The following is a 13879-nucleotide window of genomic DNA, read 5'->3' as shown; positions in this document are numbered from 1 at the left end:
CTGTGGTTATTATGAGCCCACGGTTTATCTGGACCTATATGGTCCAGATATATATGTCCAGACCTATATGGGCTTATATGTAACATTGAATGTCTCTGCATACATTCGTCTTTACAGATATTCTACTTAAATGTTGCACCCATGTGTATTAGAGCTGGGAAGGATCTTGCTCCTCTGTGTACACACGGGAACACAATCGGGAGGCGTGTTGCCCAATATCACAGTATGAAATTAGTTTTTTGATATAGAAAGTTGTTTCACCAGTCCTTTGGTATATGATACACAGAATGGATACCAGGTTGCTTCTGAATCATTACTCTTCTGCCATAAGGTGCAAGTGAAATTGTAATTTACTTTCCACACTATTGGGAGCATCACACTTTTTCTATGTATGCATTCTGTAGTACACACTCGTGGCTGTGATTTAGCTGTTATGGATGTCAAAGGGAATGTCCAATTCACCTTGAAGATAAGCACACTTTGTGGTCAAATGCTCAAAATAAACAGCTAAATGCTATGTTGAAATGTTGTTAGTCATTCCAGGCAGTGTCCCAATTTCACAGCTTTTAACACCAGCCTTGAAATGACAATTCAGAGCAAGGTAGTCTGCCCCTACGTTGATTGCCTATAGCCATCCCTCCCACCCCTGTCTCCATGCCACTTCTGTGCTATCGAGTTGCCTCTTCCAGCTATTTAAAGCTGCACCTGGCAATGTGAGTTGCACTCCTGTCCTCACTGCAGTTTCCGAGCATTAGCCTATTTTAAGTCTCTAATGGTGGTGGTGATATAGTTCTCCCATCTCCTTTTTGTCACAAAGGGGCCAGTACCCTGCAGTATGTGTACCTAATCTCAATATCTCTCAAGACTTTCTGTAAGAGAAATGCCCCCAAAATACACTTGTTAGACATCTTTTGTTTCCTTGCTAGTTAAATATTGCACTGGAGAAGTCGAAATCTGAGCTCATGGAAATGCAGAACAAAAGACATGATTATGAAGATGCTATGAAGAAGGCCTTCATGCGTGGAGTCTGTGCATTGAATCTGGAAGCAATGACCATATTTCAGGGCAAAGAGTTCAAATTTGACCATGGTGAGTATGACAAGGAAAGCAAATACTACCAGCTAGCATCAGCATGCCTATGGATAACTTGTGCATTTGTTCTGATTTCAATTTCTCAGGAAAATTAAGTTGATTATCCAATCATACTGGAGGATAAATGGTTGAATCAAAACTGCAACACTGCATCAGTTCAGTTATTTACTATTGGAGGGCAGTGAAGGGAATGGGAAAACCCATGCAGAGAGAAGCTCCATGTTTATATTTGATTATAAATGTGTAAACAGTTTAGTCCTTAAAGAATCAGTTCTCTAACAAAATGATCCTGTCTTAACAGCCCATAATTTCTGTTTTCCGCTTTCCTTTCCACTATATGACCACTTCATTCTTGCCTCCTTGAAATGCATTTGCAAAAAGCAGTTACCGGTACTCTGTTGCTTCCCTCTCGCCCACCCCTGGTTATTCCAAAGGAATTACTGTTTGTAAAAGACTTAGCTGTACTTCTAGAAGAAACAAATGTTAAGATGCAGTATTTGCACGTTTAAATCATCTTAACCTGGTAGTGTGGATATAAAAAAGTATTGCCAGGGGACATGATGATATCTAGGGCCTTCAAAAAGCCTGCAGCCACCGAATCAAGCCCCCTCCCTTTCTGTTATCCCACCTGCCCATTGGCAAGGAAAATGAAGATCTGAGGGAGGTAGGGCCTGAGACACACCTTTGAAAGAGTGACCAGTGACTGGGTGCATTGAAGGGTCTGGAGCGTGTATGGAAAATCTCTTTTTCAGTCAAGGGCCACGTTCCCACACAGGAGACCTTTTGAAGAGGGGTGGGTCACATGGCAGTGGTAGACAGAGGCAAAAGCAGATGGATCAATAACTGTCACTCTTAACTTATTTCCATCAGGCTACATGGAAATAGCTATGGAAAAGTCAGAGGTTTCTACCCACACACGTCTCCCGCTGTCCTTCAAGGCAGCCAAGAGGCATCATCACTGTTCAAAGACACATTCTAGCCAGGCAAAACCTCTCAAGGAGGCCTTGCAGCAGGACCAGTGGGGAGTGTGTCCTGGAGAAGGAACTACTGAGAGTCCTGACGGCCTGATGCAGAAGCTTAGAGGGCCAGATTTGGCCCCCAGGTCTAAAAACTTTTTTGCCACCCACTTTCCCCAAAAGAATTATGAACAGACTAATCACAAGCCTAGTGTTGGTTCCTAATGTTATTCCTCAGATTCTCAAAATGTGTCAGCTTCTCCTTTCCTTGGTTTAACGGAGCATATACACAACCCCTGATTACAATGTTAATGTAAAAGAGGCACGGCTCATCCGTTCCTGTGTCATCTGACAGCTTCTTGTCCAATTTGAGACGGTTGCTGATGACCCAAGTGGGTTGGGTAACGTCTCTCTCTTCACGTGATGGATATACATTCCTCCTCCTGCTACTTCTTGTTGCTAGATTTCCTTAAATAAAGGAGGTTGCCATTTTCCTTTTCTTCTCAAGGACCACCATCAGAATACAGTCATATCTCGGCTCCCCGAATGATAAAAACCGGAAGTGAGTGTTCCGGTTTTCGAACCTTTTTTTGGAAGCCAAGCGCGGCTTCCGCTGTTGTTTCCGGCTTGCCTATACAACTGAAAACCAATTGGAAGCCGCACCTTGGTTTCCTTTTTTTTTAAAAAAAAGGATTTTTATTGAAATTTACAATCACCAAATGTTCCAAACTTCCAAATGTTTTGGAAGTCGAACAAACTTCCAGAACAAATTCCGTTCAGCTTCTGAGGTACGACTGTAGTACAAATGGCTAAATAATTGAAATACCGTAATTATTTTAAAATCTGATGTACCTAGCTTGCCACAGGGTGTCACTCTAGTCCTAGAAAAAGCTTTATGGCAAGAGTAACCGGAAACATTGTGTATGTCTGCGGACACTTTCCAAGGTCCTCACCAGTGCTGTTTCATTTTTATGTGTCCCTTTGTCTCATGACTGCTTTATATATTAGCATTGGCCATAGAGTGACTTTGTTTCTTGCCACATCTGTTTTCCCTCTGTTGATATTGGCAAGTGTATACAGCAAGCAGGAAAGCCCAACAGCTCACACTACTTGCAAATGAACTTACTTGTGGGAAGGCATGCAAGTTTGACACTTCATTGGTGAAGCTTGAAGAGGACAATGCTTTCTCATATTCCAGATATTATGAGGAATGGGGGTGGAACTTAATTTCCCTGGGTAGTATGGTTTTGAACTCAACTTCTAAATAGAAGGCACAACATAACACAAGGTGTCGCTGTTTGTGGAAATATTTCTCAGGAAGAATAGCTGGTTGCACGTCCTTGAACGAGAGCAACTGTATTTAATCTTCCATGATATCTTAGTTCCATTTCCAGTGATTAAAGGCACAGTTGGGAACAAATGATGGCCTTTTGATCCTGCTGGGTTCTGGAATAAGTTAGTCTGTAAAGTATATTTCCAATAGGTATGACGGCTCTTGCATTAATGTGTGTGTGTCACTGAGCAAAACTCTTTTACTTCCTTAAATTTAAATAAAAGTTTCTGTCCCTCCCTTCTAGTGCCCATGCACCACTTAGAGTTGCTTACAACAATTTAATATTTTTGTATTGTGATTTTAAATTGCAAAGAATAAAACAAGGAGAATACACAAAATATGTAATATTTAAAAATCCAGTTAAAAGCAGCTGTGACAGAGATCACAGGGAAAAGAAAAGAAAGAAACCTAGCTTAACAGGCAAAAGGTTCCTTGCTTGCCCCTTTTGTTGGGAATTCTCTCAATAATTCTTGCATACCACTGCCTCTCTCTTTGTTGAAACCCTCATCACAAAACCCTCCTCATTTTTGAAGCATCAGCCATGTGAGATCATCATAGAACTATGGAGTTTGAAGGGACCCTATCTAGTCCAACCCCCTGCAATGCATGAATTCTGCCCACTTCTGTCCCTGGGTGGGCTCGAACCACCAGCCTTCCAGTTAACCAGACACCCAAACCCATTGTGCCACAGAGCCCTTGCTCTTAATTCTTCTCACACACACACCCCTGAAACTAAGCCTAACTATGTATAACTGCATATTTATCTAGATTCAGGCAGGTAGCCGTGTTGGTCTGACATAGACAAAATAAAATAAAAATAAAAATTGTTCAGTAGCACCTTTTTAGACCAACTAAGTGCATGCACGTGAAAGCTTATACCAGAACAAACTTAGTTGGTCTATAATGTGCTACTGGACAATATATTTTTTAAAAAATAAAAATTCGACTACATATTTATCTAAAAATATATATTCCACCTTTTGGCCAAATCTGTTCTGAAGGCAGTTTTACAGTCCTTGAAAACAATTAACTACTGTATTAAAGAAATACAAAATGTACTTCAGAATATAAAAGCAGTTCTACAAAGGGGAATGAGCAAACAATATACTTGGTAGCAGAGGGGAAAGGTAGGGGAAATTAAAATGTCAGTTTGATATGCCAAAAAAAGTTACAGCTTGGTTGGTGAGGGAATTCTATAATCGGGGTGCCACAGTTAAAAAGGCACTGCCCTGTGATTTTTGCCAACCTGATGGGGATGGTACCAAGGAAGGCTTGCACATTTTCTTTCCCTTTTTTACTTCTGTACTTTCCCCTTTGTTCAGCTGGTTTGCAACTATCACGGGGACCACTTAGAAAAGCATTTACCAATTGTGACGGCTTACAGCTTTTAGCAATAAAGATTTCATTCACTCAACTATCACGGGAGAAAGGATCTGGGTTTTTTAATGTATTGAAGTTGCTCGGTAAATTGCCATATTTATATAGATAACAAATGACCAGCCTCTGTCTTAGAAGATCCTTCATCATACAGTTTTGTTGACAACGGGTGCTAAACTGGAGTAAATATGCTGATCTTTTTGCTGTGCCTCTAAATTGAATAGCACATATTAAGCAGTGTATTTAGTTTTTGAAATCTTCATACAGCTATATGGCTTGTTGAATTCAGTACAAAATGCAAAAATAAATAAATCACAATTTGTGATTTAACTCTTTCTATGCAATTCAGTTCTGAATGTTTGCATGCAATTTGTTTCTAGTGGTTGAGCTATCAGATAGAACAGAACCTGGTGCTGGCACTGGTAGTTCTGGTGGTCCTACAGCAAAGCTTCCTACATCTCACTTTGATCGGCATTTACCCCCATCCTCCTCCTTGCCGCCGCCACCACCACCACCACCACCACCTCCTCCTCCTTCCACTCCTCGTCCTCTAACTGCGGCTCCAGGCTCTGCTCCTGTAGAGGATCTGGTAAGTGAGGAAATGCAATCTATAACTTTGCGCAGGAGCAAACTCCTACTTTCAGTAATTCTAGATGTGTTAAAAATTTGGTGGACAAGATTGGGAAAAGATCAGGAAAAAAATCAGTTAGGATGGGTTATGTTAAGGTTATGCTGGTGATATAGGGCTAGTCTCCTACAAAACAGATTAATACATTATGGAGATAATTTGGGCTGGGAAATTGGAGATACAGAACTTTTAATTGGACGTTTGCAACTTTCTCTCATTGCTTTGCAGTTTTCTTCTCACCACGGCCATGCAGTTACCTCCCAAACCAGATTAGACTCGGCTGCTATGGTATTGGCCTCTGGTGCTGCTACAGGGTCAGGCGTTGTGTCCATTCCAAAACTGGTAAACAAACCATATTATTAACAACACAGTGTACACTTTGAATGTATGCTTTATATTTGTATGCTTTATTTTTGACTTTCTTAAGTAATATTTTATTCTGGATTGTTTTATTTGATGTTTTAAAGTAGGTTGTTAACTGCTTTGAGATTTTTTTCTTAAAAATACAAAGCAGTATAGAAATGAAATGAATTATTAGTAGTAGTAGCATTTATTATCACTAGATATGCCTACTTGGAAGTAAGTTCCATTGAGTTCAGTGGAACTGGGGGATGAAATTCAGGAATATGAAAATACCCAGTGGCGGGCAAGAGAGGTGTGCCCTGTTGCTAGGGCAATGCCCAGCCCTCTTTTTAGTCCTGTGTAGTGTCTGCCACACAGCAAAACCGTATGTGCCCTGTTGAGGCAGCATGGATGCCTTTGAAATAAATTTGGCCCCAGGCTCATGTAAACTGACAGTGAAACATTGAAGTCATCAGGTAATCAACTCTGGTTGGCTTTGCCACACCATGGCATCATGCTTCCGACACGAGATCAGATATTCTGGGGACCAAGCTGCAGGGTAATAGTGTTTTTTGATGCACATAGCTGGTAAATAGTATCTGATTGTAAAAAGCACTGTGCACGATTCCCTGTGTAATTAGGATTTGTGTGTTGTCTGTCATAGTCCTCGGGTCGAGTTGTAACTTCAGCACAACAGAAGGCTGGAAGGACAATCACTGCTAGAATCTTCGGCCGGCCTGATTTTGCACTAAAGAATCGGATTTGTAGTAACCTAGATGTGTTGGGTGTTTCTCCTCCCATGAATTCTGTTGTTGTGGAAAAACATCATCCGGTCACTAAAGTAAGTCATGTGAAGTTTAAGCAATGTGTGCCTTTTTCCTTTTTTTTTTTTCTTCTGTGATTTAAGTTTGTATTTCCTGTGTCGGTTTGAAAGATCAAGTACAAAACGTAGCTAGAGTGATCCAGTACACAAGCATAGATTATTTTAAGTTTTGTATGGGAAGCAATAGTATCCCTCTGTTTGTAGACACCTGAGTTCTCTATTGATTTGGAAGCAAAAGGGGCCACTTTCAAATAATAATGGTTTGTTACATAATTCGGGGAATACCCCAGGTACTTGGAAGTATGATTCTGTATATTAAAAATAAAGGTGTGGATAAAAAAAAACCCTGGTAATGCTCACAATGAACAATTGTTTTTTCAATGCTCTTCAAGTAGAGGGCATTTCTGATCTCAATATTATTTAGTTCTAACCCTTCTGTCAAGAGAGTGGCATGATCCACCCATTTCAATCTAAGCTATACTTTGCATCTAATGCCTTCCCTGCCCCCTACACCATATGCTGGTTTTGAAAACTATTCCTCTTATATTTGTGGTAATTCGAAGTAGCTGTTTCCTGTCTCTACTAAAAGCTAGAGGCAGGACTAGAATCTGATTGTTAACTGCTAGAGGTGACCATATGTTTGTTTGGTGTCTGGTCTGATTAGTACACCAGCAGTATTATGAGCAATTGTCTTGGGACACTGCAGTCCCTCCATACCTGTTCTGAAATCTTGTTGAACTCATACAGACTCCCATCACACCAGCTGTGTTTTTACTATATTTTAATCCTTCACCATGGACAGCAATCAGTCAGTCATGTTCTTGCATGATCAAGAGGTGATCCATAATGGTTCTGGTGAACATCTTAAGCCTTGTTTCCACAAGCAGCAAGAAGGTGGGAAGCCTCTTCCAAACTGCAGGTGGGGGCTTGCATGTTGGAATGCTCCACAAAACTAGCGTTTATAATGCTAGTATGTCAAGAATGCTAGGACTATGCTCTTTATATCTTGTTTTCTATGCCCAGCGAATTCTTGTTTTATAGGAGAATGAGCAGTTACATGAGCCCACTCCTGCAGCTGAAGCTGTTAGAGCCCAGAAAGAGGTTTTTCATCTCATTTGCTGCTGAACTAAAGACTGAGTCAGTTTCTGTTGCATCTTGCAAGCATATCACTCTACAGGGCCCTTTTTGGAGTAGGACTAAACTATGGTTCTGTGTTACATGCAAAGTTCTTAGGCTTGTGTGCCGTTGTCCCCCCCCCCCCCCGGTCTGGCATAGCCACAATATGTTTGGGGCGCAAGGAAGTCCATAAACCTGAAGCCTGTGCAATATACCATTGGACCATAGTTTAGCAGTATGCATAAACCAGGCCTTTGGGTTATGCTTTTCAGCAGAACAAGCAGAGAATTGGGGGGGGGGATGGAGGAAGTCATCCAAATGAGAAAGATATTCAGTGTAAGTCCTTGAAACTGTAGGAAACCTTGACAAAGTTTGTTGGTTCTGAGATACCGAATGCCTTTTTTTTTTTTTTTTTTTTTTTTTTGCTGTAACTGATAAGAGACTTGGAATAAACTCTGAAGTTTTCAAAGGTGATTCTTAATTCCTTTTGGAGCTTCATGTTTGTTCTCTATCCTTTTCACCCTACTCCTTACCTTTCAGTACGTTGAAAGGTCCAGATGCCACTTGGACTCATGTTTTTTTCTCCTGCCAGTTTCCTTAAACTACAGCTTGTAACAAAGGTCATCTAAAGCTTTTTGAAAGCAATGTTTCTTGTCAATCACTATGTATGTTTTTGCGTTTAAGTGGACACATATAGGCAGGACCAAAGGCTGTAAGAACAGGCTTGACTGTACTATTGTGCTACTTTTCCTAATGACAATCTGTCAGTCAGGCTGCTTGTCTGAGAAGACAGCAGGAGAGGAACATACTCCCATTTCTGCTGGAATCATTACTTTTTTGCAACTTTTTCACTGAAGAGACTGTATATCTTGAATACAAAGAAAGAATATGTGAGGGAACTTAGCTTACCTACTGTAGAATACATGAGGAGGGATGTTTGACTTGAAATGTGAGAGTTAAAAAGTTTACAGTGCTCTTTGATGGGGAGTTTGTGAACAGGTGTGATGCATAATCTGCGCAGCTGCAAATCAGAAAATTCCTGGCTTGAATTTCTCCTTGACTATGTTCTCTCCAGGTAGTGTTATTATTAATTTGTCCATTTATTAGATTTCTTACCTTTTCCCATAATGGCCCACATTATGGAATACACAATTATGAAAACAGCTACAGCCATAAAACAAGAAGGGTATAAAAGCAATTAAAACAGCTCCATTTTTGAAACAATCAAAAACAATTCCGTATGTTAAAATAGTTAAAAATAGCTCCAATACAGATGCAGACCGGGATAAAATAAAAGCATATGAAAAGAGGAAGATCTTCAGGAGGCACTGAAAATACCATCCATCTAATGTGTAAAAGCTTGCCACTGCCACAATAACAGTTTCTGCAGAGAGCAGTGATGTTAGATATATGAGGCCTTAAGGAATCCACATTCTCCCAAAGTGACTTACATCAGTAATAATAGTAATAATAATAATAGGCATGGGCCAGGATCAGAGGCAGTATACTTCTAAATGCCAGTTGCTGTGGAGTGAGAAAATTGCTGCTGAGTTCATGCCCTGCATGAGTTTTCCTCAGGCACCTGGTTGGCCACTGAGAATGGAATACGGGACTAAATAGGCTTCTGCAGTCGGATCCAGCAGGGCTCTTCTTCATTCTTAAAGCTTTTAAGTTGCTAGGTAGGACATTTGACTTTCCAATTTACAGAGAACAAATAGAAAAGTTACTAGTTGAGCAGTTGCTTCACTTTTTATTTGATGACCTATGGGAAACATTTTTTTTTTTTTAATGGAAGTATTTTCTAAAGTCTCTTTGAGTATCTGGTCTACCTTGCTAATGTTACGGGCTTGTTTGAGATCATGAGATGGGACAGGAAAAATAACTGCTTTTTTCTTGTATGTTTCAGCAAACCATACCTCAAGCTACTGCTGCTAAATATCCTCGAACTTTGCACCAATTTTCTAACGCTATCAGCGCGAGGCCTTCAGGACACAGTGCGAAATCTCACTCCCAGACCCACAGCAACGTCCAGTCAATAAAGGTGGTTGACTAGGTTTACAGGTTAAAATGCTTGTATTTTACCTTGAACACGTGGAGGCAAATATTCTAGGTTACAGTTTAAAATGCTCCCTGATGTTTATACCCCAAGGATGCATCATGTTTTTTCCTTTCACTAATAATAATAAATATGTAAAAATGTTTTGAGGCTTAAATATAAACCGCCTGAGTTAGTGCAATGTAGTTCTTTGTAACTGCAAATAAGGTCTACTTGAAATTCTTATTTTCTTAACTATTTTATTAATGATTATTTAATGTTTTTAATAAAAAGGATAAACTGAACTCTGTATATTTTAAGAAGCACGAGTATTTCTACTACATAAACATCAATAGTGCCTTACGTATATCTTTTATTATTCTGAAGCCCTAAACTGTTGATGTACCAATCAGACTTGAAATTCGGGGGGGGGGGTGTTCCTCCATAATTTTTGCTGTCACCAAATGAGAAAACAAGGCAAAATACAATATGAAATAGGTTTCTTTGCCCTGAGTAGCAGGTACATTTATATACGTAATTTGAGTGAAAATGGATGCTTTTATAAAGTAGTAAGAGAGAAGTAACGTCCCAGTCCTTTGTTTTCATGATAGCAACATTTTGGTTCCTCCCAATTGTAAAAAGTGGCATCTGCAGTTCCACTTTTAAAGGTCTCATAATGCATGCTTTCATGATGAATTTGAGTTTTATCAGTTCCACTGGGCTGAGGCCGTTTAGGGCTTTAAAGGTCAGCACCAACACTGAATTGTACTCAGAAACGTACTGGGAGCCAATGCAGATCTCTCAGGACCGGTGTTAAATGGTCCTGCCAGCCACTCCCAGTCACCAGTCTAGCTGCCACATTCTGGATTAATTGCAGTTTCCGAGTCACCTTCAAAGGTAGAGCGCATTGCAGTAGTCCAAGCGGGAGATAACTGGAGTATGCACCACTCTGGTGATGCATTCTTCCCTGTATGTGTACTCTGTTTCACACTTTTATGATAAAGACACAAAATGGAACAACTCCAGTTGTTGAACACCAGCTTCCATCAGTCCTGACTCTTGGCCACGGCAGATAGGAACTAGTTCAATAATAGTAATAATAATTTATGCCACCCATGTGACTGAAACCTAGTTTGACCATGGTTATTTATTTAGACACCACCCTTGCATATAAAATAGCCATATGGTATACAAAAATTTTTACAGATTCAATAAAATAGAAAATACCTTGAAAGCAATACAAAATATTAATAAAATGATGGTGTCATCTTGAAAGAAAAATGGTTGGACAGCTAAATAGGCCTCTTGCCATAAAAACATTTTCAAGAAACACCTGAAAATTAGTAGCTGAGAGCATTTCACAAAATTGGACTGGCGACACTAAATGCCTGAGTTCTAGAAGGACAAGAAATTGTTCTCCTCCAGGTGATCTCTGGGCAGGCTGGGATATTCTTGGCCCAGGATCCAAAGAGGCTTTTGTGGACATCTAAGGCACTGCATGCAGAGGCTCTGTCAATTTCCCTTCCCAATGCTGACTGCCACTTCAAGGAACAGCATTTTGAAAAACCACAGGAGGTTGCGTTGAGACAAGGATGGTTGCAAAAGCTTGGGTATGTACAGCTCTTTCAGCCCTAATACACAATTTGTATAATTTTGTACCATCACACCATTCTGGAAAAATATTTTTTTGGTTTCCAGGTGTCTACTTGCAGAAATAAGAGGGAGGAAACTTTAAACTTTAGGAGGAAAAAATTATGCTGAAAAACACTTTATACTGAAGGAACATCAGTTGTGTACTGTATGGTAACCTCATATTAGAACCTTCAGGTTATGAAGTTTAGATAAAATTCATTGCATTAAGTCTCAAGATTCTGTTAAGTATCCAATGCAAAGTTTTAATTCACATGTCCACTATAGAATTGTTTGCCGTAAGAAAAATACATGGTATTCTTTTGCCAAAAAACCAAAAACCTTTTGTCGTACAAATATGTTTCAGTGCACTGAAATAGAAGTTTGGGGAACAAACTGGCTGCTTTTGAAGAAGCATCTTCTATTGAAAAATAAAAATGGCACCTGTAAATTCCAGAATGTATGTAGTTTCCAGCTCTTTGGTGGTTGAGTTCATGAAATTGCACATTTCTTGGATTCTGTGCCAGCATTATTTTCTGCTCTGATCTTCTCTGTAAGAGGAAATACTTATGAGACTTCAGAAAACATGGCATGCCTATAATATGTCAGATGTGAACGATTCATGTTCGTTTCTGCACAACGCACAATATTCAGTAACCACCCAACCATCTGCTGTTAAAGTGAAACCAGTGGCAATTAAAGAATTTCTGAAACAGAAACAGGCACCCCCCCCCCAACAAAGTTGCTTGGCTTGCTTTCTTTTATTTAAAATCCTTTCAGTATTATTTGTATACTGGCTTCCTGCCATCTTGTTTCCTTTACTTATATGTACTGATGATGTAGCTGTAGTCACACCATGGGTATTTGCCTTTTTATTTTTAAGAAATGGATGCTGCATGGGAATTTTCCATCTTTTTCTCGCAGCCCAGGCTCCAGTATATCCCATCATTTCATTCTTAAATTTTTTTTGCTCACGACTGCAAGCTCTTTCCCTCCAACACTGAAGCATTCAGGGCTCATCCACACTGCTGCTTGTCTTCTGCCTAGAAAGCATGGGTCCAAGCGGTTTTCTGTTTGCCCCTCTGCTTTCCCCAGGAAAAGCCACTCTTAATAGCGCTCAATCAGAGCAAATGTCAGTCCATGAAAAACCCGATTGATGTTTGCTCTGATTCAGCAGATAATAATGGGTTTTCCTAGGGGAAAGCAGTCGGAAAAGCAAAAGTCTGCATGAGCCAATATTTTTGTTTTGTTTTCTCCCCAAGTAACAAATTGAGTACAGCTTGTCCCTGTCTTCCTCCAGCAAGCAGCTCATTATCCATGAGGAGGACATGGCATCGCACCCTTAGGGATAAGGCGAACTTGCTTGAAGTAAAATTTGGGCTTTTCATCAGCTGGAAAGGCCCTTTGCCTCATCTGAAGTCTGGTGCCTCACTTGTTTAACCACATCAGGGAATTGCTACTGTGCTAGCATCCATAATGTATTTTTTGTGTGTTTTAATGGATTGATGATTGATTGCAAATGGCAGGCATTTCCTTCATCTGGGGCGGAGATGCTCAAGAATGGGGGGAGGGAGTTGCATGTGTTGGAAGTGTTTGCATTTGCGATGCGTGTGAAAGTGTATGGTGTGACTTTCCTGGTACCATGGAATGTTTCCTGTTATTAGAAGACAACCGCATCATTGTTGTGGAGGATCAATATGGTATGATCTCCACAAGCAGGACCGGCAAGCATGAGGTTGTAGTGGGAAGAAAGCCACTGTGACTGTACTTGTATTCTAAATTATGACCAAGCAGACATTTTTTTTTTAACTGGCACAACTGATGACTCCTGAACTATAACTGAATAAATCAATATGTGTTGGTATAGCAGGGGTGGGCCAGATCAATTAAACCAACTGGTCACTTTCCAAACTCCCAGCAAAATCGATCTCTTGCAATGTACCTGTTTTTCCTCTTGTGCACTGCCATAGCTAGCAAGTTGGAAGGGGTGTCTGCACAAAAGGAAGCAAAGGTGCCTTTGTGGTGCATCTTACTCCCACACCAATTGGAGGTACCTTACGCAAACCAGCAGTGTGTTGGGGAAGAAAACTTTCTTCTCTTTAGAGATTAATACAGAATCAGAGAGGCATTTATGTTGTCAGCTCAAGCATTTCACTTTGCCAGATGGAATGACTGCCCCTATCCTCCCCCTACACACAGTTTTCAGGGTTCTTGTGACACACCCTTAGCCATGGAGGAGGAGATGGGGGGAATCTCCATGGTGCATGCAGAAGACCTTGCACAAGGTTTCTGCTGACAGGACTTGTTCACTAAATCCCACCCAAAGTCTCTGCTCTTCAAAGACCAGATAGAATATCTTAATTTGATTGCTCACCAGCTAGATCTCTGAATCCTCCTTTTACCAGATCTTCATACAAATATTTAACTGGATTCTGGCCAGCCATTAGGACGCCATGCAACCAGATGAGAAGCATTCTGTGTCCATGTTCCTTGTAGCTCTTTTTTCCTAGGCAACAACATATGGAATATTAGCCTATAGTTTTAGAAA

At 40.3% G+C, this 13879-nt stretch overlaps 2 protein-coding genes across 7 annotated transcripts in view; one reads left to right on the top strand and one right to left on the bottom strand.

Annotated features, from left to right (window-relative positions):
* Positions 1 to 13879, top strand: part of POC5 (POC5 centriolar protein) — a 36855-nt gene that overhangs the window by 18052 nt on the left and 4924 nt on the right. For 4 of the 6 annotated variants that reach the window (XM_081212915.1, XM_081212916.1, XM_081212914.1 and 1 more), the window contains 6 exons: positions 927 to 1089; positions 5139 to 5347; positions 5615 to 5728; positions 6393 to 6569; positions 9574 to 9708; positions 11699 to 12063. In XM_081212915.1, coding sequence (XP_081069041.1) covers positions 927 to 1089; positions 5139 to 5347; positions 5615 to 5728; positions 6393 to 6569; positions 9574 to 9708; positions 11699 to 11821 — 921 coding nt within the window. In that variant the 3' untranslated portion in view covers positions 11822 to 12063. Of the gene's footprint in view, positions 1 to 926; positions 1090 to 5138; positions 5348 to 5614; positions 5729 to 6392; positions 6570 to 9573; positions 9868 to 11698; positions 12064 to 13879 lie in introns of those variants that run through there. The other 2 variants (XM_081212917.1, XM_081212918.1) reach the window with 2 other exon arrangements.
* ANKDD1B (ankyrin repeat and death domain containing 1B) overlaps positions 10729 to 13879 on the bottom strand; it is a 34056-nt gene continuing 30905 nt past the window's right edge. The window contains exons 14-15 of the mRNA XM_081212952.1: positions 13706 to 13837; positions 10729 to 11882 (exon numbers count right to left, since the gene is read on the bottom strand). Of these exons, the coding sequence (XP_081069078.1) occupies positions 11824 to 11882; positions 13706 to 13837 (191 nt within the window). The 3' untranslated portion in view covers positions 10729 to 11823. The remainder of the gene's footprint in view (positions 11883 to 13705; positions 13838 to 13879) is intronic.

This window comes from Podarcis bocagei (genome assembly GCF_964188305.1).
Source record: "Podarcis bocagei genome assembly, chromosome: 11".
NCBI classification, from domain to species: Eukaryota; Metazoa; Chordata; class Lepidosauria; order Squamata; family Lacertidae; genus Podarcis; species Podarcis bocagei.
This window is presented reverse-complemented; position numbering and strand designations above follow the sequence as displayed.